Source organism: Eleutherodactylus coqui, chromosome 4, assembly GCF_035609145.1.
Source record: "Eleutherodactylus coqui strain aEleCoq1 chromosome 4, aEleCoq1.hap1, whole genome shotgun sequence".
In the NCBI taxonomy this organism is placed as follows: domain Eukaryota; kingdom Metazoa; phylum Chordata; class Amphibia; order Anura; family Eleutherodactylidae; genus Eleutherodactylus; species Eleutherodactylus coqui.
The window spans coordinates 26,659,401-26,685,112 of record NC_089840.1 but is presented as its reverse complement, the minus strand read 5'-3'; the positions used below and the strand labels follow the sequence as shown (position 1 = coordinate 26,685,112).

At 42.1% G+C, this 25,712-nt stretch overlaps 1 protein-coding gene across 2 annotated transcripts in view; it reads right to left on the bottom strand.

Moving 5' to 3' along the window:
- Positions 1-25,712, bottom strand: part of CADM2 (cell adhesion molecule 2) — a 256,503-nt gene that overhangs the window by 106,629 nt on the left and 124,162 nt on the right. Inside the window, exon 6 of one of the 2 annotated variants that reach the window (XM_066599143.1) lies at positions 16,584-16,688. The exons of the other annotated variant lie outside the window; for it this stretch is intronic. Coding sequence (XP_066455240.1) covers positions 16,584-16,688 — 105 coding nt within the window. The remainder of the gene's footprint in view (positions 1-16,583; positions 16,689-25,712) is intronic. 2 annotated transcript variants of the gene reach the window in all.

Below are 25,712 nucleotides of genomic sequence, written 5' to 3'. Positions count from 1 at the left end.
GAAGTTAGGCTTTATGAGCCCCCTAAGGGTCCTGAGTGCGGGTGCGACCGCATTCCCTATAGTTAGCTTGAGGGGTTCAAAGAAGGGCAACAACATTAATAAATAGAATTGGAGGACTGGAATACCCAGATAAGGGAATCAGACTGGAATCACACCTAAATTGTGATTCTTCACCCTAGAAAAAAAATGGTTAAGGGGCGACCTAATAACTATATATAAATACATTAGGGGACAATAGAAAGATCTCTCCCTTGATCTGTTTATACCCAGGACTGTGTAGGTAACCAGAGGGCATCCTCTATGTCTAGACGAAAGCAGGTTTCATCCCCAACATAGAAGACAGTTCTGTACTGTAAGAGCAGTGAGACTGTGGAACTCTCTGCCTGAGGACGTGGTGATGGCAAAATTGATAGAAGAGTTTAAGAGGGGACTGGACATCTTTCTAGAGCGCTATGATATTTCAGTATATAGACATTAAATAACCAGAAGGGTTGTTGATCCGGTTATCTTCCGACTTCCGGTCTTCGAGTTAGGTAGGAACATTTCAAATGTTGATCCAGGGATTATTCTGACTGCCATTATGGAGTCGGGAGGATTTTTTTCCCCAAAATGGGTTAAATTGCCTTTGTCTCATTGAGTTTTTTTGCCTTCCTCTAGAAGGGGGAATGGAAACAGGTTGAACTGGATGGAAATTTGTCTTTTTTCAGCCTAGCATACTATGTTACTATGTTATGTTACTATGTACAAGAGCCTTCCATCACAGGAATTCATCTAGTTAACAAGGATCTAATGTAAAAGGCAGGCCCCCATTAATCAACTACTGATAGCCTATCCTGAGGATAGTCCGGAGAAAGTACTTTTGTCAGCAGCTCTCACCACAAATTACTGAACACAGTGAGGCTTGATAAAGACTTCATGTGGAAGTCAAAATGTTGCGCTCTATGTACCAGTGAGGAATAAAGCCACATCTTGCTGGATGTTTATGCACCATGTATGCTGCCCATTTGTGATTTGTGCCTATCCTAAGCATAGGTCATCAGTAGTAAAAGTAGTTAAAGGGGTTGTCCCGCGCCGAAACGGGGTTTTTTTTTTTTTCAATAGCCCCCTCGTTCGGCGCGAGACAAACCCGATGCATGTGTTGAAAAAAAAAAAAAGGATAGTATTTACCCGAATCCCCGCGCTCCGGTGACTTCTTACTTACCTTGCGAAGATGGCCGCCGGGATCTTCACCCTCGGTGGACCGCAGGTCTTTTGTGCGGTCCATTGCCGATTCCAGCCTCCTGATTGGCTGGAATCGGCACACATGACGGGGCGGAGCTACAAGGAGCAGCTCTCCAGCACGAGCAGCCCCATTCAACACGGAGAAGACCAGACTGCGCAAGCGCGTCTAATCGGGCGGTTAGACGCTGAAAATTAGATGGCACCATGGAGACGAGGACGCCAGCAACGGAACAGGTAAGTGAATAACTTCTGTATGGCTCATAATTAATGCACAATGTACATTACAAAGTGCATTAATATGGCAATACAGAAGTGTATACCCCAACTTTGTTTCGCGGGACAACCCCTTTAAAGTTTTGGAATAACCCCTCCAATTATAGATCTTTTAAAATGTATACATTGTATTACGGTAGTAGTAATACTAATCCGCAAGACTCTGGACTACTGTAAATTCCCTCTTCTTGCCCTGCAGACCCTTTTACCCAAACCGGCTAATCACAAACCTATTTTTAGCCTTCCACAATCTTCTATCTAAGCCCACAATGACAAGGAGTCATGGGGTGAAACAGTCTACAATGCTAAGCCAGAAAGAGATGGACCTCCAGCTGGGTCTTTCCTACAGATGATCTCTGCCTTCCCCAAGATAAGTTTCTTTGACTTTGAGCAAAGAAATCACAAATTCAGGCATGCCAATGGAAATTGCTACGATGGCAGAACAAGTCAATGCATTTCAGAAGTTTTAAATGGACTCAGCCATATGAAAGAAATCAGATTTCTGCTGCTACCCAGATTCAGTATGTTTATAGGAAGTTCATAGTCACATTAAGTGAAGTAACTAAACTTGCTTATTGAAGTCATCCTCTTCACATCTCTGTACAATTTCTTTAACCCCTTAGTGCCATGACTTATTTTGTTATTTTTATTCTCATTTTTTCATTTCCACTTCTCAAAAGCCGTAACTTTTTATTTATTTTTCCATCAACTTGCCACATATAGACTTGTTTTTATTGGTAGCTTTTTAGGGCTACATATAATATATTGTTTTACCTTTTTTTATTTTTTGGAGGGCATGAAGAAAAAAAAAACACTAATTGTGCCAATGCTTATCTTTTTTATAGCATTAAGCATGCAGCATAAATTACATGATTATTTTTTTTACGCGTTGGTATGACTGCCACAATACCAAAATAATATTTTTTATGTATTTCCACTTTTTTACAGTAAAATCCCTTTTTTTTTCCTGGAAAACGTCATTCATAGAATGTAAGTTATCATGCATTTGCGGGAATTCTCTTCTTAGCCAGGATGTGCATTTACATCTTTTGATGGGAAGGTCTTAAAGAGAACATGTCAACTCTCCTGACATGGCTGCTTTAGACTGGGTCCCCATATATTAGATGTGTCCTGCCCGTATTTTCGTGCTGGAGCCGACACAACTGATGACATAATTGGTGCACTTTTTGAACTACTCTGGCATCCATAGCCAGGCAGAAAAGATGAATAGCTAGATACATATTAGATAGATATGAGATTGCGTAATTTTCCACCATCAACATTAGAAGAAAAATTCAGATCAAAGCTTGCTGTCTCTTGCCGTCTGATAATTGTCCTCCTTCACCACCCTTGCGCCATGAGAGAAAGCCAACCTACATTAAATAATTGTATAATGTACTCCATGGGTGGATCACTGGAGGTGGATTGCTACATGCGTCTTCCTTTCAGAACTGCGGTGAATTATATGACAGGCCTTCCTGTGATTGGTGGAGCAGAATGACCGTGGTTCAACTAATAAATTAGGTGCTCACTTTTGGACAGGGGCAAGCAAGTGGAGGGGGCTTCTGTTTGTCTTTTGGAGTCCCACCCTGGCAAATGTATGTGGCGAGCATGAAACACTCTTCTATCCCTCTCTTCACGGTACAACAAGGGGCTTTGCGTCTGGGGAAGTGAAGGGAGCTAAATAATAGACTTAAAAAAAAATCTCTTGCAGATGCCCCCTCACAATTTGATGCTCTTGGCACTGGAGGTCCAGAGTCAGATATGGCCTTGTTTATCTTTCCTTTATACAGTTTTTGTTAAATAATAAATAAAATCAAGCACCTAGAAGCATGCATGTCCATCTCAGGCAGATATGTAAATGATTAGATTTGTGGCATGATCAGATGAACGGTCTTGCCACCCTAGGCCCTAAAAGTGGTTCCACTTTTGGTCTAAAAAACGGCTCTCTTTAGCTACGAAAAATAATTTTGCTGCATTTTTTAATATCTTTTTCACTGACTTTTTAATTTTTTTTTTTTTGGGGGGGGGGGGTAAAAAGCTGAAAAAAATGATTTTTTTAACATTTGTAGTTATTTTTTTTAATTAGTAAATTTACACTAAAATAAAGTATGAGAACGGTTTCCTCATTTTGTTTCGGACATTTTGATTTATAATATTTATGGTTTTGGATTGCAGAGCGCATATAGGACGGTTTTGGTTGGCGCCGGCTTTGGGTTATTTTCTTTCTTATGTATGTATTGTTGTTTTATTCTGTAATTTTTTTTACTTCTGTATGTAATTATGTTTTTTACTATCTATGTCCCTATGACGTCATATAAGACTTCTGGGTGACATTCACATGTTTTGGGGTTTTTTTTATTCGATACTTTCCCACTATAGCTGAGGCATCCATAGGAGCCCCAGTTACAGGGAGAAACATCCCCTGTACTGAAACTAGTCACTGGCAGAGCTGATCAGAGTTTACTATGTCCCTGCAGCTCCGCTGTAGCAGGGAATCCCGGTGGTCACATGACACCTGGGCTCCTGTAGTGGAAGAAACACTTCCACTTTCCCTATAGTACATATCACTCATTGAGCACTGTGTACTAAAGAAAGGAGGAGGCAGAAAGAGTTAAAACACACTTTTCCCTCCTCTTCTGGGTTATCAACTGTGAGTAACAGCTGACAACCCATTCTACTTCTGATTGATTGCAGAAGCAGGAGGCTTTAATCCCTGCCATAATTTAACATACGGCTGGGCTTTAAGACCGGGACTAGGCACCGTAAATTTACAGTGCTTGGTCCTAAATGGGTTAACCGAGTTTCTGCAATCTTCTAGCATTTCTGGAATGGAAAAATATTTAGTATTGTTTTATATTGAAATGCATAATAATAAAAGAAGACAGTGAGGGCTCCTTCACACTGGCGATTGCGATAGCGCCGCAACAAAATCGCTTCAAAATCGTGGCTTTTTTTTCCCCAATTATTGAGCAGCAACACTGCTTTTTCTGGCAAAAACATTGTTGCCACTTGCGATTTTCTCACATTTTTTTTAGTGCGAAACTCAATAGGATTTTCAATTGTAAAGAACACATCACATGAAAATCATAAGGGCTCAGTCACACGGGCTTATCGGCGCCCGGTCATGTGTTCTTTCTTCAGCGCTGCAGAGAGACAGCCGTCTTCTTCCTGCAGGAAGGGCTCAGTCACACGGGCGCATCGGTGCCTGTGTACGGGTGCCGATGCGCCCGTGTGACTGAGCCCTAAGTTTGTACTTTGTGATGCGATAAAAAGGAGGCTCCGTAGGAAAACATGGGATATAAAAAAAGGTAAATGCAGAAAGATAGGGCATGCCGCACTTTTTTTTCACGCAACATCGTTTGAGTGAAAACATCGCCAATGTGAAGGAAACCACTGAAAATTATTGGTTTCATAATTCTGCATTTTCACTAACTCAAAAAATGTTGAGTTTCTCGCAAGTCTGAAGGCACCCTGAAACCCCTGAGGCCTTAGTCAGACGGGCGTTTTTAGCCGCGATTTGCGCATGCGCATGCGTCCGGCGATTTTTTAAAACCATTGCTTTGCAATGGTATCGGACACATGAGCGCTTTTTATGCGCTCGTCCGATAAATTATAGAACAAAAAATCGCAGATCGCACCTATCTGCGATCTGCGATTCCTGTTCTCTTCTGTATATGCGCTCAATGGGGCCGGCGGCAGCAGCGTCGACCCCATTGAGAACATATAGAAGACAAATCATTCTTCTCTGCCACAGCTGTAACAGCTGTGGCAGAGAAGAACGATGTTTGCCCATTGAATTCAATGGAGCGGCAATACAGCCGCTCCATTGAAAGCAATGGGCTGCCGGCGTGCGCGGGGTGAATTGTCGGGAAGGGGTTAAATATATAAGCCCTTCCCTGCAATGCATCCTAAAATGTGTTAAAATAAAAAAAAATTGTATACTCACCTTTCCGCTGCAGCCGGAGTCCAGCCGCGGCCGCTGTCAGTTCTCCTGAACTGCTTCTTGGCACTATTCAGCCGGCGGGGCTTTAAAATCCCTGCCTGCTCAATGATCTGCCTCTGATTGGTCACAGCCCTGACCAATCAGAGGCTGAAAACACTCACACACCCATTCATGAATTCATGAATGGGTGAGTGACTGCTGCCTCTCAGCGCTGAGCCAATCAGGGGCAGGTCTGACTCACATCCATTCATGAATTCATGAATGGGTGTGAGTGAGGCATGCCTCTGATTGGCTCAGCGCTGAGCCAATCAGGGGGCAGGTCTGACTCACACCCCCTTCACACCCACTGCAGGACGGCCGCGCGGAGCTCCGGCTGCCGGGAGAAGGTGAGTATACAATTTTTTTTTATTTTTACACATTTTAGGATGAATTGCAGGTAAGGGCTTATATATTTAAGCCCTTACCGACAATTCATCCCGGGCTCGCCTGCAGCGCATTGCTTTCAATGGAGACGGCTGTATTGCCGTCTCCATTGAATGCAATGCGCTGGACAGCTCCGGCCCGTTTCTAATGAAACGCGGCTAGAAGCAGATTTTCGGGCGATTTGCGGGCGACTTGCGCGCACCGGTCACGCGATTTGCGGATGCGCATCCGTCATGCGATCCGCAAATCGCGCGAAAAAACGCCCGTCTGACTAAGGCCTGAAACTGTAATAAGGCAGCAAACCAACAGGGTAACATTTCATGGAACTACTGTACACTGAATGCCCTCTTTTTTAGAGAACCCGTCCATTTCACGATTGAAGAGCCCCTGTATGGAAATTCTCCCTGTGACAATGGAGTGCAGCATAAAATCACGTGGCAAGTTTTCTGTGGATCAGTTTCAATGTTAATCCACATTAGATGACAGATATGACTTACAACAAGGCCAGGTCATTGATGCTAGACTTGCCAAGGCCAGGGTTTCGATGCCAACTTTGAGGGTTTTTTTGTGTAATGGTGTGGAGAATATACCGAGAATACTCGTCACCCAAAGGGGTCAAAAATCATACTGACCAACAGGTGGTGCACAGTCCAGAGCAGGCGAATGAAACACTGGTGCTCCAAATAATGCATCCAAATGCATAACTCACCGTTTCTTAGCACAGATGGGCTATAACATCAGACAACTAGTTCCAGGGCCATTGCAGTCTAAATGAACAGAAAGGCAAGACTCCAGTGGTCAAAACTAAAAAAATTGTATCACGGAGCAGTAGAGAAACATCTCCTGGTCAGATGGATCCAAATTTCTGTTGCACCATGCTGATGGGAGGTTTAGAATTTGGCGCAAGCAGCATGAATTGATGACCTCCTCCTGTCAGCTGCTCAGAACATGTCAGCACCTTCATCTAATCTATGACGACAACAAGAAGCTTCCTGCCTGCAGGGGCCGATGTTACTGCAGAACAATCTCATGACATAGTGGAATCTACACCAAGACAGATTTGTGAAGATAAAAGGAGGCCGAATGCGGTACTCTCGTCTTTCTCCGAGCCAGCGGCATTCGTGATCCAATCACAGCACTCGCTTGCTGGAGGTGGGGTATTCAAAGCCCTGTCACCAGAAAGAGGGTGCTGTGTCATGGCAGCCTGCCGCAGCACGAAGACCAGCGCAAGGGACTCAAATGCTGCCGAGTAGGTGAGCATTGCTGTTTTTTTTTGTCATGTAGTTTAGTTTTGTTAGCTATGTTTGTTCATGTAGTTTAGCCAAGGTAAATTTTTGGGGGGAATTCTTATATTTCAACCCCCCCCTCCCGAAAATCGGGGTAGTGCTCATTATCGGGATAGGGCTTATTTTCGGGGAAACACAGTAGGTGGAGTTCTCTAACAAAGTGGCCATTTAATGTAAACAGTGTTGAATAAAAAGTTGGACAAAAAATAAATAAATAAAAAGTTCAGAAACCTTCTAGTTTATGGTAGGAGTTGAACCAGCCCATTTTCACTCTTTACATATACTGTGCGTGTCTATTTAGAGGTGAATAGCAGGTTTAAAGCAGCAGCTCTGTCACATTATTTGTCTGTTTTTTCTATATTCTCCATGTAGTAATTGCTTCAATAATATGCAAATTATCTTCACATTCATCCGTGCCGCTTTATTCCACGCACATTTTGGGAAAACGCTTTCTGTTGCTATTACAGGTGAAAACTTGTCAATCTCATTCATTTGTCTCAATGGAAGCATGCGATGAAAAATATATTCCATTTTGTAAATTAGCAGCCTGGTAAATCATTAATACATTAGCGTTCACTGAGATGAGAGAATTGCTTTAAATACACGACCGAATGAGGTCCAATTTTGTGGTTACTATGTGATTTTCATGTTAAGTCAAACTTCTCAGGTCACTGAACATTTTGGAAATGTGAAATCTATCACCATAGCTATCACTTAAAGGGGTTGTCCAGTCTGAAGCAAATAAAATGCAATTTTTTTGAATAGACACGATTTTCAATTATTTGTTACAGTATGCATCATATTTTCATAACTATTATTATTTCCGCTTGCTGATAGTGATTGGAAATATTCCTGTTTGCATAAATTGGGTGCTGAGAATCAGCCATGATCTGGTGCTATCCACACATTAATAACTCAGTCACACAAGGGTTTCTTTTTGTGCACCTATGAATTCAATGAATGGCTGAGCGCTGCCTCTGATTGGCTGAGCGCTGTGACTAATCACAGGCAGCGCTCAGATGTCATTCAATAAATGGCTGAGCACTGCCTGTGATTGGCTGAGCGCTCAGCCAATCAGACCCAGCACTTTCAGGAGACAGGGATTTTTAAATCCCTGGCCAGGAGAAAGCGCTTTAGAACAGTGTTAGGGAGCCAGGGAGAAGACATGTTGGAGCTGCACAGCAGCGGAGAGGTGATGTACATATTTTTTACATTTTTTTCCAGCAGCTGGGGATGATTTTCAGGGAAGGGCTTATATTTCAAGCCCTTCCCCGAAAATCACTGCATCCCATTGCTGTCAGTGGCGCGGCAGCAGCACCAGTCCCACTGAAAGTACTAGGCTCGTTGCATTGGTCAGGCACATCTATCAAAAATACATGCGAATATTCACTTGTGTATAAAATGCGCTTTACAATTGCACGTTCAGCAATACAATGTGATTTTCTCACAAAACACATCGCACTCATATGCAAAATCACATGTTTACAAGCTGAGGATGGATACAGACAAGCATTGAAAGCAATGGGCTGCTGGCAAGCCGTGCAGTTATTTTCTTGGAAGCGCTTTGAATATAAGCAATCCCTGAAAATCATCCCTAGAATGTATTAAAAATTGAAAAAAATATTCTCACCTCTCCTCAGGCGCGTCCATACGCGTCTTCTCCCTAAGCTGCTCTGAAGCTCTTTTAGCAGGTGTGAATTTGAAATCCCCGCCTGCTGAAACGGCTGTATTTAACTGGCTGAGCGCTCAGCCAATCCCAGGGAGCTTTCAGCCATTCATTGAATGACAGCTGAGTGCTGCCTGTGATTAGTCGTAGCACTCAGCAGGTCCCATTGAAAGCAATGGGAGAACATCGCGATCCTCTGCCACAGCTGTGACAGCTGTGACAGCTGTGGCAAGGTATTCTTTACTCCCTGCGGAGAGTCCCCTTGGCACTGATCACTGTGATAGTGCTGTCACGTGTTCAGTGACAAAGAGCCTCTCCGTGGAGAATATTCACACGGCAACGGCGGAGAGGTAAGTATATATATTTTTTATTTTATTTATTTATTTTTTACACAAACAGGGATGATTTTCAGGGAAGGGCTTATATTTAAAGCTCTTCCCTGAAAATCACTGCAGGGGTTACCGGCAGCCCAATGCTTTCAATTTTATGGCGCATATGGCCAACCGTAAAAAACGCATACAGTAATTTGAAAGAGCCCTAAGAAGAGCACCTAAAAAGTTTGGGAAAATATTAGGAGGCATCATATGCAAACATATCAGGCGCATCTTCTGACAGCGGGGCTGCTTATTAAGATCGGCAAACGAAACATGGACCTTAATAAATCAGCCCCACAGTATATGCTTGTGTTCCACAGTGTTTTTCACTACCCTGCAGGATTCAAGTCCGACTAGTTAACTATGCTATTCTATACTCCAAATACAGGAGAAACGGAGCTGCAACAGAATTATTGCTAAACAGACACCAAAGTTGTGTCCACTTGACTAATCCCAATGGCCTATCATTATTCAAGTTTCGGGGTTTGTCTCAATGTCATTTTCCGCACTTGTGATGGAACCAGAGAAGGAATTTCACAGCGTAGTCAAAAACACTTTGGGAACAAAAACTAATATATACCAAACATTTAGCAACCAATGCCAGTCAGCTGCTGCAAAAGCTAATAAAGTCTTGGGGTGCATTAAAAGAGCCATAGGGGCGATGGATGAGAACATTATTCTTGCACTGTATAAGGCACTTGTCAAGCCCCACATGGAATACAGTGAACAGTTCTGGACACCGGTGCTCAGGAAGGATGTTGCAGTGCTTGAGGGGGTCCAAAGAAGGGCAACTAAACTAATACATGGAATGTGAGGACTGGAATACCCAGAGAGGCATCAAAATTAGGATTATTCACCCTGGAAAAAAGGCGGCTAAGGGCCATCAAATAACTATGTATAAATACATGAGGGGACAATACAAGGATCTCTCCCATGATCTGTTTATACCTAGTACTGCGACGGTAACAAGAGGGCATCCACTACGTCTAGAAGAAAGCAGGTTTTATCACCAACACAGAAGGGGGTTCTTTACTGCAAGTGCAGTGAGACTGTGGAACTCTCTGCCTGATGACGTGGTGATGGCAAAATCCACTATGGAGTTTAAGAGGAACTAGATGTCTTTTTCGAGCGGAAGGATATTGCAGGATATAGACATTAGGTGACCAGCGGGTTTGTAGTTCTGGGTCTAAGGCCTCATGTCCACGGGGAAAATCGGGCCCGCTACGGATTCTACATGTAGAATCTGCAGCGGGTCCCTCCTGCCCCGCGGACATGAGCGCTGAAAATACAAATAAATGAGAATAAACTTACCTCCCATCCACTCCGTTTCTTCTCTTCGCGGCGGCGTCCTTTTCTCTCGTCGCGGCCGGATCTTCATTCTTCGGCTCGGCGGATGCGCATGATGACGTCGGTGACGTGCCCCGCGCATGCGCCGGGCCGAAGCAAAATGATCCGGCCGCGACTGAGAGAAGATGGCGCGGCGCCGAAGAGACGAACCGGAGCGTGTAAGTAAAATATGATTTTTGTGTCCCGCGGATCCGGACGGCTTCCATAGGCTTCAATAGAAGCCTGCGGGAGACCCGCATGAAAATGGAGCATGGTCCAGATTTTTTCATGCTCCATTTTTTTTTAAATCACTTTTATTGACGATCCGCGGGTATTTATCTACCCGCGGGTGGTCAATGCATCCCTATGGGGTGCGGATCCGCTGCGGATTTTAATTCTTATTTTCCCCGTGGACATGAGCCCTAACAGTCAGGTAGGAACTATCAAAGGTTGATCCAGGGATTATTCTGATTGCCATTATCGAGTCAGGAAGGAATTTTCCCCCAAATGGGCTAATTGGCTTCTGCCTCTTGAGGTTTTTGCCTTTCTCTGATAAACTAGAGGGTGGAAATAGGCTGAACTAGATGGACATTGTCCTCATTCAGCCAAACATACTATGTTACTATGTAGAACATTTTCTAAACATTTACTAAATGTAATAGTCTATGATATTCTACTATGATATCCTATGCCTATTTGTTTGCTGTGTTTTGACATATACCTGCCAGACAGAGACCAAAAGAGTCCTGAATATGAAATCTTATAGATACATTTCGTGTTCCAGCTTTGGCATCGTACCTTTATGCTCCCCATCAGCAATCTGTTTAGAAGTTGTAGCCAGCCTGTTGACAGGATGTCAGAGGCTGCTGTAGCAGTTATTGCTTAAAGGAGATGTCCCGCGCCGAAACGGGTTTTTTTTTTTTAAACCCCCCCCCCCGTTCGGCGCGAGACAACCCCGATGCAGGGGTTAAAAAAACCACCCGCACAGCGCTTACCTGAATCCCGGCGGTCCGGCGTCTTCATACTCACCTGCTGAAGATGGCCGCCGGGATCCTCTGTCTTCATGGACCGCAGGGCTTCTGTGCGGTCCATTGCCGATTCCAGCCTCCTGATTGGCTGGAATCGGCACGTGACGGGGCGGAGCTACACGGAGCTACACGGAGCCCCATAGAGAAGAGGAGAAGACCCGGACTGCGCAAGCGCGGCTAATTTGGCCATCGGAGGGCGAAAATTAGTCGGCACCATGGAGACGAGGACGCTAGCAACGGAGCAGGTAAGTATAAAACTTTTTATAACTTCTGTATGGCTCATAATTAATGCACAATGTACATTACAAAGTGCATTAATATGGCCATACAGAAGTGTATAGACCCACTTGCTGCCTCGGGACAACCCCTTTAAGACTGGTGCACCCTCTATATGTGGTCTGTATACGTATAGCCTGATATGGGTTACTGGGAGTACAATGTAACTGTTGGAATGATCCAGTTGCTAATTTAGGCTGCAACAGATGGGTAGTGTTGCTTGTCGTGATCTGCCAAGTGATAACATCTGGCTGAATTTTGCTAAATCGGATCATCCATGAATTTTAGCAAAAATCACTAAAATGACAGTTTTCTGCTTGGAGCAGAAAGTACAGGTGTGGTAGTTTAGCTGTTAGCACTGCTAGAGTTATAGGTTTAAATCTGACCAAAGGTAATATCTGCATGAAGTATTCCAAAGTCCATGAAGATGTTAAGCCTAATGGGCTTTGAACCTACGACCTTGTTACTGTAAGGCAGCAGTGCTAATTACTGGGCCACTACAATTGTTGCTCAAGGAGCAGTTACTAAACCTGATTTTCACTTTACTTGATTTTAATGGAAGATGGAATTGGGAGTCCCAATTCCTGTTTTTTTTTTTAATTGGGTCAATCACTCCCAATCCAAATATTTCAATAATCGCACAACAGTTAATATCCACTTATTGTTATCTTTCAATTAGTTCACAACAAGCAGCAGTTGCCTTTGCAGTATTTAGGTGGTAAATTTTGTGACATGACAAAACTTTAGGGTTTATTGTCACATTTATGCCATGCCCCCTTTCCCACTAGAATCAACTCTTCCCACTAGGCTGATCGATTTTTCATACACAGCAGATATCAAATATAAAAGCGTCAAATCTATATATATAAAGGCGAAAGCCCTCAATGGCTGATAGACTCGCCACTAATTCTCTAACTTCCCGGTGTCGTACAAACATGAAATTTGGCAGGAGCATTCTTTAGGTCCTAAATAGGAAACGTAAAGAGGTCACAACTCGATTATTCAATGCTAATTGCAAAAGTAAGTACATCCCTATGTAATGTACCTTCCCGGTGTCATACGGACATGAAATTTGGCACGACCATTCATTAGATCCTAAATAGGAAAAGTAAAGTGGTCATAACTCGATTATTCAATGCTAAGTGCAAGAGTATTTATTGGCACCCCTCTGCAATGTACCTAATCTAATTCTTTAACTTCCCTGTGTTGTACATGAAGTTTGGCACGACCATTCATTAGGTCCTAAATAGGAAAAGTAAAGGGGTCACAACTCGATTATTCAATGCTAATAGCAAAAGTAAGTGCATTGCTATGTAATGTAACTTCCTGGTGTCGTACAATCATGAAAAAGCATGAAAAAATAAGTCCCTCTTCAGTAGTTCCACCTACACTTCTGCATTCTTGATCCAGAAAAAAGCCAAAAGTCCCACGATGCAGAAAACTATTTTCATCATCTTAGCAAAAAAAATGTCTCTTTGAGACATATTTAGCAATCGTTGGATCAATGACCAATCTCCAGTAATCTAGTATCCAGAACTTGTAATATTACTTTCAAGAAAAACATCTAGGTCCCTTCTAAACTCTTTCAGGATCTTCCAATGCATGTTGCTTTCCTCTGGGTATTGAGTTTCCCACAACTAAAGCAAACATTATAAAATAGACTTCCCATAGGCAGGGTTAGATGAAATACCTCTTTATGTTCTTAAAGGAGTTGTACCAGAATTCCAAGTTATCTCCTATCCACTGGGTATCATGGCAGTCCCATTGAAAGTCAATTAAGCTCTGGTGCGCTTGCATGACCAGCACTTCATTCAGTCTTCTGCCCATTGTGGGGATGCAGTAACCCCACAGTGAGGAGGACAGAGGACACAAGATCCCTATTCTTGAGATTGGTGGAGGGGTCTCAGTGGTGAGACCCCCACTGATCAGCAAGTGGATAGGGGCAATTCTGGTACAACACCTTTAAAGCTCTTTTACATGGGCAAATAATTGTTTACAGAGCCACTGACCCATGTAAACTGGATAGCAATGAGCCAACAAACCAGGAAACACTCAGTTGTTGTCTGATTACATCTTCTGCACAGTCCAAAAAAATCATTCTTGGCAGTACATTGCATTTTGTGAAATGTGGAAGTGCTGCTGCCAATGATAAAAAGAAGCACTCTGGATTTCTTTGTGGTGGGGAGGGGGGGAGGGGTTGCGTGTATCCAATGATGAATCTTACCCAGCACTTTAATTAAGAAACCACTCTGTTCCTGGCCATTGGATCATCATGTGTCCACTACAATGATGTCCAATGTTGTGCTGACCAAAATTAATAAATCCGGGAAGCACAGTGCTGGAACCCAGTGCAGGGGCAGGAGATAGATCGGTGGCTGAGATTGGAGCAGTCCGATTCAGACTTATTTGGGGGATAAAGGATTGTTCATATGATCATTTATCTCACATAGAGCTTCATCATTGTTGGAAAAACATTCCGGGTTCACACATGATCGGCAGTATCTTCACGCAGCCCGATGATTGAGCGAAAAAACTGTTCCTAGGAGTGTTCGTGTTCGATCATTGACCGTGTAAAAGGCCATTAACAGATATTATAATATTCAACCCCTCTAACAATCATGTTAAATTGGAAAAACCCTCCCAAAAATATAATTTTTAAAATGACAGATTTTGAATTTATGTCTCATGTAAGTATTTTTGGAACAAAACTCATGCATTTTTAACTCCCTAGTGACATAACTAATGTTACCCTTTAAGGGAACCTGTCACCTGCCTAAAGCAGCATAAACAAAACTTATGGTGCTTTTGTCGAGATGACAGAGAGCCGAGTGCTCCGTTTTACATACTCACCCATTTCTTGGCTCCCCTGGTGCCCACTGCTAAAGTCTGGCTCTTCTTAGAGTCCCATGCATGCACTCTTTCATAGACTTTTATCAGAGAGTGCGCGTACGCGGCTCTGAAAAGTCTTGTATTTTCGTCTGGCACCTGGATTTCAGAGGGGAGCACCATCGGAATTAGGAAGCAGGTGAGTGTGAAATATAGAGCACCCAGCTCCCTGTCACCTCACCTAACAGAGCTATAAGTTAGTTTATGGTGTTTTAGACAGGTGACAATTTCCCTTTAGAGCCAGTAAATCGTATCTCCTTTTGTGTTCCTGCAGTCATAACACTTTTATTTTGTCATCATTGCAGCTGTAGGAGACCTTATATTTTGCGGTACGAGTTTGGGGTTTTATAAGATCTAATTTTAAACACATAAAATGTATTGAATTACTTTCATTAATTCTTTTTCGATGAGGCAATGGGCCAAAGCTACTTCACCATTTTCTTGGGATTTATTTCATTCACACCGTGTGGTGCAAATATTATGTTAACTCTATTTTGCAGTCCTTATGATTATGACAACGCCAAATTTATAAATGTTTTATTATGTTTTGCAACTTTTGCATGTTTTCAACTTAAAAAGAAAAGAACTTTTGTGTTATCACATTCCAAGACCAAAGCATTTTTGTTTTTCAGTCGGCAGAGCAGTGTGAGGCCTTGTTTTTTTGTGGAACAATGTGAAGTTTTTATTGGTATTATAAAGGATGTGGTGAGTAGATTTCTTTGTTGCTTTTACTTTTTCAATATTTAAAACCTTGTGTAAGGGGTAAAAAATGTTTTATTATTTTTTCTGTAAAAATGTTTAGATGCCATAGTCAGTAATGACTAGGAGTTAAACAGTGATGAGATAAGTAAGTCCTCATCATTTCACTCCTTTTGTGGGAAAAAGACCCCCATATGTGACAATCAGAGAGCAAATGTGCTCCCTGATTTTTTAAGATGTAATAACATTAGGAATAGGCCACGTTGGCCGGCCCCATGGGCAGGGATTAATACAGGAGAAATACAGATCTTTTCTGCTGCAAACTTGTCCCCCCTACCCTTCCTTCTCTTCTCGGTATTCACTGTAGCTTCTTTGCTATTCAAAACACAACAGTTTTCTGGCTCAAATTACAACAAAAAACAGTCTTACATGCTTCTGCCACATTTATCGTGTTTTTAGACACCGTCAGACAGTTTTACTTAAATTGTGCTTTATTGGCTCAAATTGCGCCCAAATTTTGGCACAATTTTTGTTACAAACTTAGCCAACTAATAGGTGGTCTTGACTTAGACTAGACAATCTTAAAATTTGACAGATTTATTATTTTAGTGATATATCTGGAGAATTTTAGGACTGTCTAATCTAAGTTTTCACTGTCCAACTTTTAGACAGTATTAGTATATAAGCCACACTGACTGAAACCTGAAAGTTGGAAATTCAGTATTCCCGACCCTACTTTAAACAGCTTTAGCTCCGGTTCTATCAGAGATATGGACATGTTTTTGGTGTTGCTTTAAAACCACTTCTTGGCTTTAAAATGACACCCAAAGCATATCGATATAACCACCAACAGAACCGAAGCTACTGCAGTTTAAAGTAGAGCGCCCTCTGCTTATCCTGCAGAATGAACAGAGCTTATCCTAAAATGCTGGGGGGTTAAATAAGATTAAAAAAACCTTAAAGTGAAAGAACATTGTAGACCATTTATTGCTAAAAAAGTTAAGGCATTTACATGGCAACGGAAACAAATTATGTTCAACAATTCCCATATATGTGGCTAAACCAGGCCAGTCATCCACAATTGACATTTTCCAAACCCAATTAGCTTCAATTATCTCATCTCAGCCATTGACATTGCCCGCAGACTAGTGCAGAAGGTGTATGGTAGATCAAACATACCTTTGGTGCCAGAGACGGATGAGGTTGAACGGGGTGTTATGGTTACAGAGGTTTTGACTGTTGCAGTGGTGAAAAGGGGGATGATTGTGGTTGTAAATAAAGGTTCTGGTCAATGGGAAAACATAAAAAGAGACATGAAACATAAAGACAAAATCATAGCATACAAAATCATAACAATGGTTAAGTTGGGTAATGTAGACACACGTTAACGTAGACATGCTTAAAGCAAAGTCATCCAAACACTTGGTTATTTTAGAACATTAAATCACTCTCGCTTTATGGTTCACTTCGTTATAAAAGGTAAATAAAATGCGTTATTAATATTTCGATGACTTAGAAGTGTAGTAATGGTTGAAGCTATGGAGAGTGAGTTTAATCGACAAGAACCAAGCTTCCATCCATGCCATGTATGATGGGTTGTGCGGTGGTGGGCAAAAGTGGATAAAACAACATGCTGTGAAGAAGTGGGAGACAAACAAGCAAATGATGACATGCGAAGAAGATGGAAATCACTTATGAATGTGATTGTTTCACCTGCGGTGCTTTCCTTTGGTCTATATCAATGGAAACTAAGAAGTAAATGATTTCACACCTTACATACTGAACTCTGAAGTCATTCATTTGCTACAACATGAGCCAATGGTGGGCGGCAAACGCAAAAACTCTTACAATGAGCCACAGCGGGGTGTCTGAAAAGGTGAAAAATTGACTATTGCAAACTACGGTTTAAGCCCCGTTTACACTGAAAGACAATCGTTCAAACATCGCTCAAACAACAGTTTGAGGGCTTAGTCACACGGGCGTTTATTGCCGCGATTTGCGCATGCGCATGCGTCCGGCGACTTTTTAAAACCATTGCTTTGCAATGGTATCGGACACATGAGCGCTTTTTATGCGCTCGTCCGATAAATTAGAGAACAGAAATCGCAGATCGCACCTATCTGCGATCTGCGATTCCTGTTCTCTTCTCTATATGCGCTCAACGGGGCCGGCGGCAGCAGCGCCGACCCCATTGAGAACATATAGAAGACAAATCATTCTTCTCTGCCACAGCTGGAACAGCTGTGGCAGAGAAGAACGATGTTTGCCCATTGAATTCAATGGAGCGGCAATACAGCCGCTCCATTGAAAGCAATGGGCTGCCGGCGTGCGCGGGGTTAATTGTCGGGAAGGGGTTAAATATATAACCCCTTACCTGCAATGCATCCTTAAATGTGAAAAAATAAAAAAAAAGGATGTACTCACCTGCTCCCGGCAGCTGGAGATCCCGGCGGTCGGCCTGCAGTGGGTGTGAAGGAGGTGTGACTCAGGCTTGCCCCTGATTGGCTCAGCCTGAGCCAATCAGAGGCTGAGCTCAGTCACACCCATTCATGAATTCATGAATGGGTGTGACTGAGACTTGCTTCTGATTGGCTCAGCGCTGAGCCAATCAGGGGCAAGCCTGAGTCACACCTCCTTCACACCCACTGCAGGCCGACCGCCGGGATCTCCAGCTGCCGGGAGCAGGTGAGTACATCCTTTTTTTTTATTTTTTCACATTTAAGGATGCATTGCAGGTAAGGGGTTATATATTTAACCCCTTCCCGACAATTAACCCCGCGCACGCCCGCAGCGCTTGCATTCAATGGAGCCGCTGTATTGCCGGCTCCATTGAATGCAATGCGCTGGACAGCTCCGGCCCGTTTCTAATGAAACGCGGCTAGGAGCAGATTTTCGGGCGATTTTTGGGCCGATTTTTCGGCGCCGGTCACGCGATTTGCGCATGCGCATCCGTCATGCGATGCGCAAATCGCGTGAAAAAACGCCCGTGTGACTAAGGCCTGAGTGACAGTTCTGAGCGATCATCTATGCATAGTCTATAGTAGCTAATTAGATACTAAAGAGCTATGCAGGCGGAGCGGTACACTGCTGCGATCACTACGAGAACAATACAGCTGTTTTGCATAAGCAAACAGCTGCATTGTTCTCCACACTTACAGCTCGCGTCCCACTGTGAATTACCAAGAGGAAAAGAGCTGAAAGAATCTTATCAGTGCTGCTGACTGTGATAACAGCCTGCACCACTGATAAGAATTCATCCCGGAATTCTAGAAAACTAGGACTGAGCGAGGAATGAATCGTGTACCAAAACTGCACGATGTCTGAGCAATTAGACACAACAGTTATCGCTCAAATGACAGCTTTGAGTGAATTTTGAGTGAGAATCGTTGCGTGTAAATAGACCTTTAGGACTCCTTCAGATGGGTGTATACGCAATTACGCTCGCTGCTACGGAGCGTAGTTGCGCATTAACGGATTTCTTCTTTTTTTCTGGACGATTCAAACTCCGTGCAAGTCTGCACAAGTTTGAAAAAAAAAAGAGGGAAGATAGGTCCTGCTCTATCTTTTCTCACCCGGACTATTCATGGTGAGAATACCGCTAAAGAGAACGAAACCATTGAAATCAATGGTTTTGTTTCGTCCCGTTATGCGGCCATGAAAGTGCACCCGCGTTGTGATTTAACTGGCTGGGCAGCCTAATTAGTCCCTGATGTTATCGATTTACACTGCAAAATTGTGATTTCAGGTGGATAGGGTACGCATTTGCAAATACAACCCCATAGATTTGCGCACAAAATTAGAGCATGTGGCATATATTTTTGTGTGTGCGAAAACGAAGCGCAAAAACACAGAATGTGAGGGGACACATTGAAATCAATGGGTTCTATTCTCTGCAGTTTGCGCAAGTCGGTTTTGAATGCTAAGGGCTCCTTCAGGCAACTGTATTTGCGCACGTTATTACATGCATAAAGTATGTGCACGCAATGCACAAGAAAGTAGAACCCATCGGTGACGTTTATGGGTTTGTACCCATAAGCATGATTTGCGTGTGCAAATATGTTGCACATTTCTGCGGATTTAAAATCGCACCATCTTCTATTTTTGTGCAGAACCCGTCCGACCCGCAGCCCATCTGCAGTTAGCATTGCAGTTAGGCTGCGGATTCCCAAGTAATCAACTAGCAATGGCGCAGGAAAAACGAATATTTAAACGAAAAATCTGTACTGCGCATGACCAATGGCGAGCGTACGTGGTCATCCGCAAAACAGAAAACTGAAGGTACACGACGTCACCGGCCGAGGTCAGAGCCAGATTCCGCTGCGGGATCCCGCTTGCGGAATTTGGTGCGCCCGTGTGCCGCCGGCCTTACAGTAGCAGCAATGCGAATGACATTTTCAAAATCTAATGCACCTGTTGTAGAGAAAATTCGCTCAAAGGGCAGCTTCAGACAGGCATATTTTAAAATACTCTCGCAACTGCGCAACTTTTTTGCGCAAAAAATGAGTGTATTTCGTGTACGTGTAAGATAAAATTGACTACATATTTTCTGTACCATATAAGATCTCTGCTTGCAGTCATTGATTAGGATTCTTCATGCTTTACCTCCTATGGATACCAATCTGTCCTGGTCATGCGGCAATCATACCGATGAATAGCGCATTACACGTCGTAACTCTGAAAGCTGTACCGTGTGTCCATCACTTGACCAGGAGAGAGAAAATTATGCCTCCTGTTCAATGACTGCAAGCAGAGATCTTGGAGAATTGATATAGCCTAGGAAATATAGTGGAAAATTGTGCCACTTTTAATTATACAATGAAAACCTGCTATTTTCTAAGGATCTGTCCACACTTAACATTTCCATTCTTCTGTTCTGTTATGAAAAAAAAGACGAATTCTGAATCTGTCACAGTTTCTGTGCATTTTTTCAGCATTTATGGCAGAAACAATGATAGAACTCTAAGATGGCAATATAGATAGAGCCGAAAATTGTAATTTGCCTTTAAACCTTTAAGCATCATGATGAAACCCAATGGGCAAAGTATTAACATAAGAGAAGAGTTAAATAACAATAATATTAATAAATGTTATCGTCATCATCATCATCATCATCATCATCATCATCACAGTAATCACATATAAAGTAATTGGATAATGTGTGAACAATCCATTAAATCTTATAATAACATACAGATGCAGCAAACGTTAGGATATCACACAGAACATTAGCACAGAAAATTATCGTAACCCATTAAAAAACTGTTGATCAATCGATCTATCCATCTCATATCTATCTATCTATCTCATATCTATCTATCTATCTATCTATCTATCTATCTATCTATCTATCTATCTATCTCATATCTATCTATCTATCTATCTATCAATCTATCTATCCTATATCTATCTATCAATCTATCTATCCTATATCTATCTATCTATCTATCTGATATCTATCTATCTATCTATCTATCTATCTCATATCTATCTATCTATCTCCTATCTATCTATCTATCTAGCTATCTCCTATCTATCTATCTATCTATCTATCTATCTATCTATCTATCTATCTATCTATCTCCTATCTATCTATCTAGCTATCTCCTATCTATCTATCTATCTATCTATCTATCTATCTATCTATCTATCTCATATCTATCTATCTATCTCCTATCTATCTATCTCCTATCTATCTATCTCCTATCTATCTATCCATCCATCTCATAACTATCTATCTCATATCTATCTATCTATCTATCTATCTATCTCATATCTATCTATCTATCTCATATCTATCTATCTATCTCATATCTCATATCTATCTATCTATCTATCTCATATCTATCTATCGATCTCATATCTATCTATCGATCTCATATCTATCTATCTCATATCTATCTATCTATCTATCTATCTATCTATCATCTATCTATCTATCTCATATCTATCTATCCATCTATCTATCTATCTATCTATCTATCACATATCTTATCTATCTATCTATCTATCTATCTATCTATCTATCTATCTATCTATCTATCTCATATCTATCTATCTCATATATAACTATCTGTCTGTCTCACATCTATCTATCCTCCATCTATCCATCTCATATCTATCTATCTATCTCTATCTATCTCTATCTATCTATCTATCTATCTATCTATCTATCTATCTGTACCTTTCCAGCTGAAACTCATCATTGCTGGCTCAAAAAAAGAGAAGTAAAGTTCTATCTTTGCCTTGAGTATTGTCCTTGCCAGACCCATGCTTTTACTTCCAATCTGTGGTATACTAATGATTGGTGGCTCTCCCAGATATCTGACGTTTTACACCTATCCTCAGCAGTGAAATCTGCAGCTGTCAGGCCCCAATGCAAATCTCTAACGAGTCCCCCAACTATAATGCTTTCTTTATAATACTGGTCTTCATAAACTAGCCTACCAAAAGTAATTAAACACCTAAGCAGGAATAAAAAGTAGTATCTATTTCTATATAGTAATACTTAGTTGGGCTTCTTTGGCCATAATGACACTGGATTCCTGCTGTGGAATACTTTCTATCAATGTCCTATACACTTCAGCTGGTTTTCCCTCCATTCATCCTATAAATGTCTGAAAGACTTCTCTCAAAGAAAATGTATTGGCCTGTCTACAATGGTGCAAGGAGCATGATCATTGGAACGCTAAACAATGGAAGAACATTCTATGGAGTTACAAATCACTCTACTCCATTTTCTAATCAGCTAAACATATCTGGGTGTGAAGGGGCCTGGGGAATGCCTCATGCCTGAGTGTATTGTGCCAACAGTTCAGTATGGCGGAGGTTCTGTTATGGTCTGGATAGGTTCTACATGGCATTCTCTCGATCCATTGGTTCTAGTGGTAAGAACCATGAACACAGAGGTAACCCTGACATTCTAGACAATATTGTACAGAGTCTTGACCTCAACCCTACTGAACATCTTTGGGGCAAACTAAAATGATCGGGCAGAAAATATAAACAGTGTCAATCTTCTTCGGTGCTCATAGGAATACTGACAAATCCAAGTAGCCAATTGGCAAAAAAGGTATTTGCATCATATCTGTCTGTCTGCTGCAAAAATAAATACATGGACTTTATATCCAGTACGTAAGACCTGTGGTTACTACCGTGTTTCCCCGAAAATAGGACAGTGTCATATTAATTTTTGTTCAAAAAGGTTTAACTTTTTTACATGTATAGCTGCCTGGACACTATTTAAATTGACTTTTTAAATTAACTGTTAGCAGGGCTTAATTTTGGAGCAGGGCTTATATTTCAAGCATCCTCAAAAAGCCTGAAAAATCATTTTGCATCCTCAAAAATCCTGGAAAATCATGCTACGTCTTATTTTCAGGGTATGTCTTATTTTCAGGGAAACAGGGTACTACGGTATTAGGAGGGGGCTTCTATAAACCACACCCCCCTCCTTCAAAGTAAGAATCTACAAACACTATTTTTGCCAATTGGCAACTTGGATTGGTCAGTATTCGTATGAGCGCTCAGTTCTTTGACATTTTAAAATATTTTCTTTCTGTGCTCTAAAAACTCTTTGAGAGTTCATTGGATTCCTCTGCGGCTCTCGTGGTGCGGATGGCATAGGAAGACTGGTTACTTGTCGAGCTAGGACTGCAGGTATGGAGGTCTGGCCCCTTTTGTTGGGGTTCCAGACGTCCAGGTAAGTCCTCCTTTTCCTACATTTGATATTTTCCCTCTGTGGTGCTACCCCATCGTTTGAAAGAACTCGCTAGACACTTGCTGGATAAATGGAGAAAAATACCAGCTGAAGTGTATCAGACAATAGTCGCAAATATGTCACAGAGAGTATCCGATGTCATTGAGGCCCTTTTAGACACAACTAGAATCGCTCAAAGCCGTCTTTTGAGCAATTCTCGTTCTGTCTAAATGCAGGGACATCGTGCAGTTTTCGAGCACGAGTTGTTGATCGCTGAATTCTAGCTAGAACTGAGCGATCAGCTGTTATCAGTGGAGCAGGGTGTTATCATCTGGCTGCGCTGATAAGATTCTCTGTGCCTGTGTCCTGCTGGGAATTCACAGCAGGGACACTGGCAGTCAGAGTGGAGAAAAATACAGCTGTTTGCTTATACAAAACAGCTGTATTCTAGTAGCAGCCTTGGCAGTGTCCTGCTCCAGCTGCAAATTCTATAGTAGCTACTTAGCTACTTACAAAGATGATCGCTCAACACTGTAACTCAAACTTTCGTTTGAGCGACTTTTGAGTGATCCTCTATCAATGTAAATGGGTCTTTAGCGCCAAAGGAGGCCAACTAAGTATTAACATATGGAAATAAATACTAGTTCTGATTCGTCCCCAGATGTCCAATTACTTTTGGTAACATAGTGTACATCGGAAAAGAGACCTCCCAGGCCAGGATACTACTGCAGCCCTTGCATCCACCGTAGTTATGTCTTTGCCTACCCTACTGGATAACATATGATCAAATCTAGACATTCTTCAGCTGTACCCATGAAGTAATGCATGTTATTGAAGTAATTAGCTTTACGCATATGCTTATTACTTGGAATGAGCACCAGACCGAGAAAATGTTTATAAGAAAACCATTGCTGAATTCCTTGAAAAGAAGCGTAGCGTGAGTGCTGGAGGATAAAATGTATGCCGCTCGGCCGTAATCATCTATTTGGTCAACATGTTTTTCTGTTAATCTGTTATTTATGTTTCCCATTGAGTTCTCTGCTGGAAATAAACTGCCTTGATACTTATTGGAACGGTAATTGTATTTGAGAGTCGGCAGTATTACTAGTTTGGGCTTTTACTAACCACTCCGAAAACACATTATCATCGATAGATGTCAGATCCTCGTCAAGTGCGGGCATGAGTTGTCACAAACCGGAATGTTTCCTGCAAAAAGTTTCTGAAATTAACTTATTGAATTTTATTTTCTGTAGGAATATGCAGATGATGTCATTGCTGCATTGTACTAATAATACAATAGAAAACACGACTGCGAGGGTGATGATGGGTTGCCATGGCAGCCGGGGGCCTAACAATGGCTCTCAGATCTGTCGTGTAGAGAAGCCTGTCAGTCCAAATCTGACAGGCGTAATCCATTGCAATACAGAAGTATTAAAATGTATCAAAGAAGTGATCAGACAATCACCTACTTGGACTTGGGGGAAAAGCTAAAATATATTCAACAGCAATGCAAAACAAGTAGCTGCCCACCCACGGAAAATACCTTTCCGCTTACAAAGACCTTTATTGTGGAAGAACACAACGAAAAGTAGGCTTACGTGGTACCACTGCTTGAGTAAAGACCCTGACTATAACATAGAGCTGCTTATTATTCTGTATGGTGAACTCCAAGGCGAGTTTCACACGGGCGATCCCAACCATGGCAGATTTTTTGTTTTTGGGCCATCCTAAGGCCGCTTGCACACGAACAGATTTGCATCGCGAAATCCATGGTCGGCGTTCCCCCACCGCGGTTCCGCAGCAAATACCATTCATAGCATGCTTTGGAAAATCGCTTCTTCCTGCACACTCGCAGAATCGAAATGCGATTTGCGCGAGCGGAGGAAAAATTGCAGCATGCTCTACTATCATGCGAATTCCGCATGGATAGCTTCCATTGAAGTCAATAGAAGCTGTCTGACCTACGGCCCTTCCACAATTGACATTGCGGAAAGGTCGCAAATTCGTATCATCGCCTAGAAAAGGCGCGGGAAAGCCGTCTAGACCAGCCGCAATACAGAAAATACAGGTACGCATGGACTCTGGCAGAGCAAGGATCGAATTCCACTGCGGGCTCCTGCATGTGGAATCCCATTCGTTTGCAGGCGGCCTTACATCCAACCCCCCCCCCCCTCCAAAAAAAGTAATTAAAAAATGTATCAATTGTACCAAAATCGTGTCTATAAAAACTGCAAGTTTACAAAACAATGAAAGTATCCTTCAGAGAGGCCAGCAGTACTCTTCAGCTGGTCAACTTTAATATGGATAACTCTTGAGGTTCATGGGTTCTAGTCCTGCATACTCCACACAGATGCAACTGATATAATTGCAGTCTACACTGAAGAAATCCTATAATTTACTAAATCAATATTCAAGTTGACCCAAGATTTAAGTTTTTTTCTTTACATTTTTAAGTGCCAGTGCAGGCAGAACACAGTCTCCTAGTCTAGAAAGAGTATGGCTGCCACGGGGATAGGTTGTTACTAGGCAGCATGTCTCTCCACATGGCTGCCTTTCTGTTCCTTTCTCCCTTGCCGTGCTTTTGTCTGTTTATCTTTTTGAGTGAAACAGCT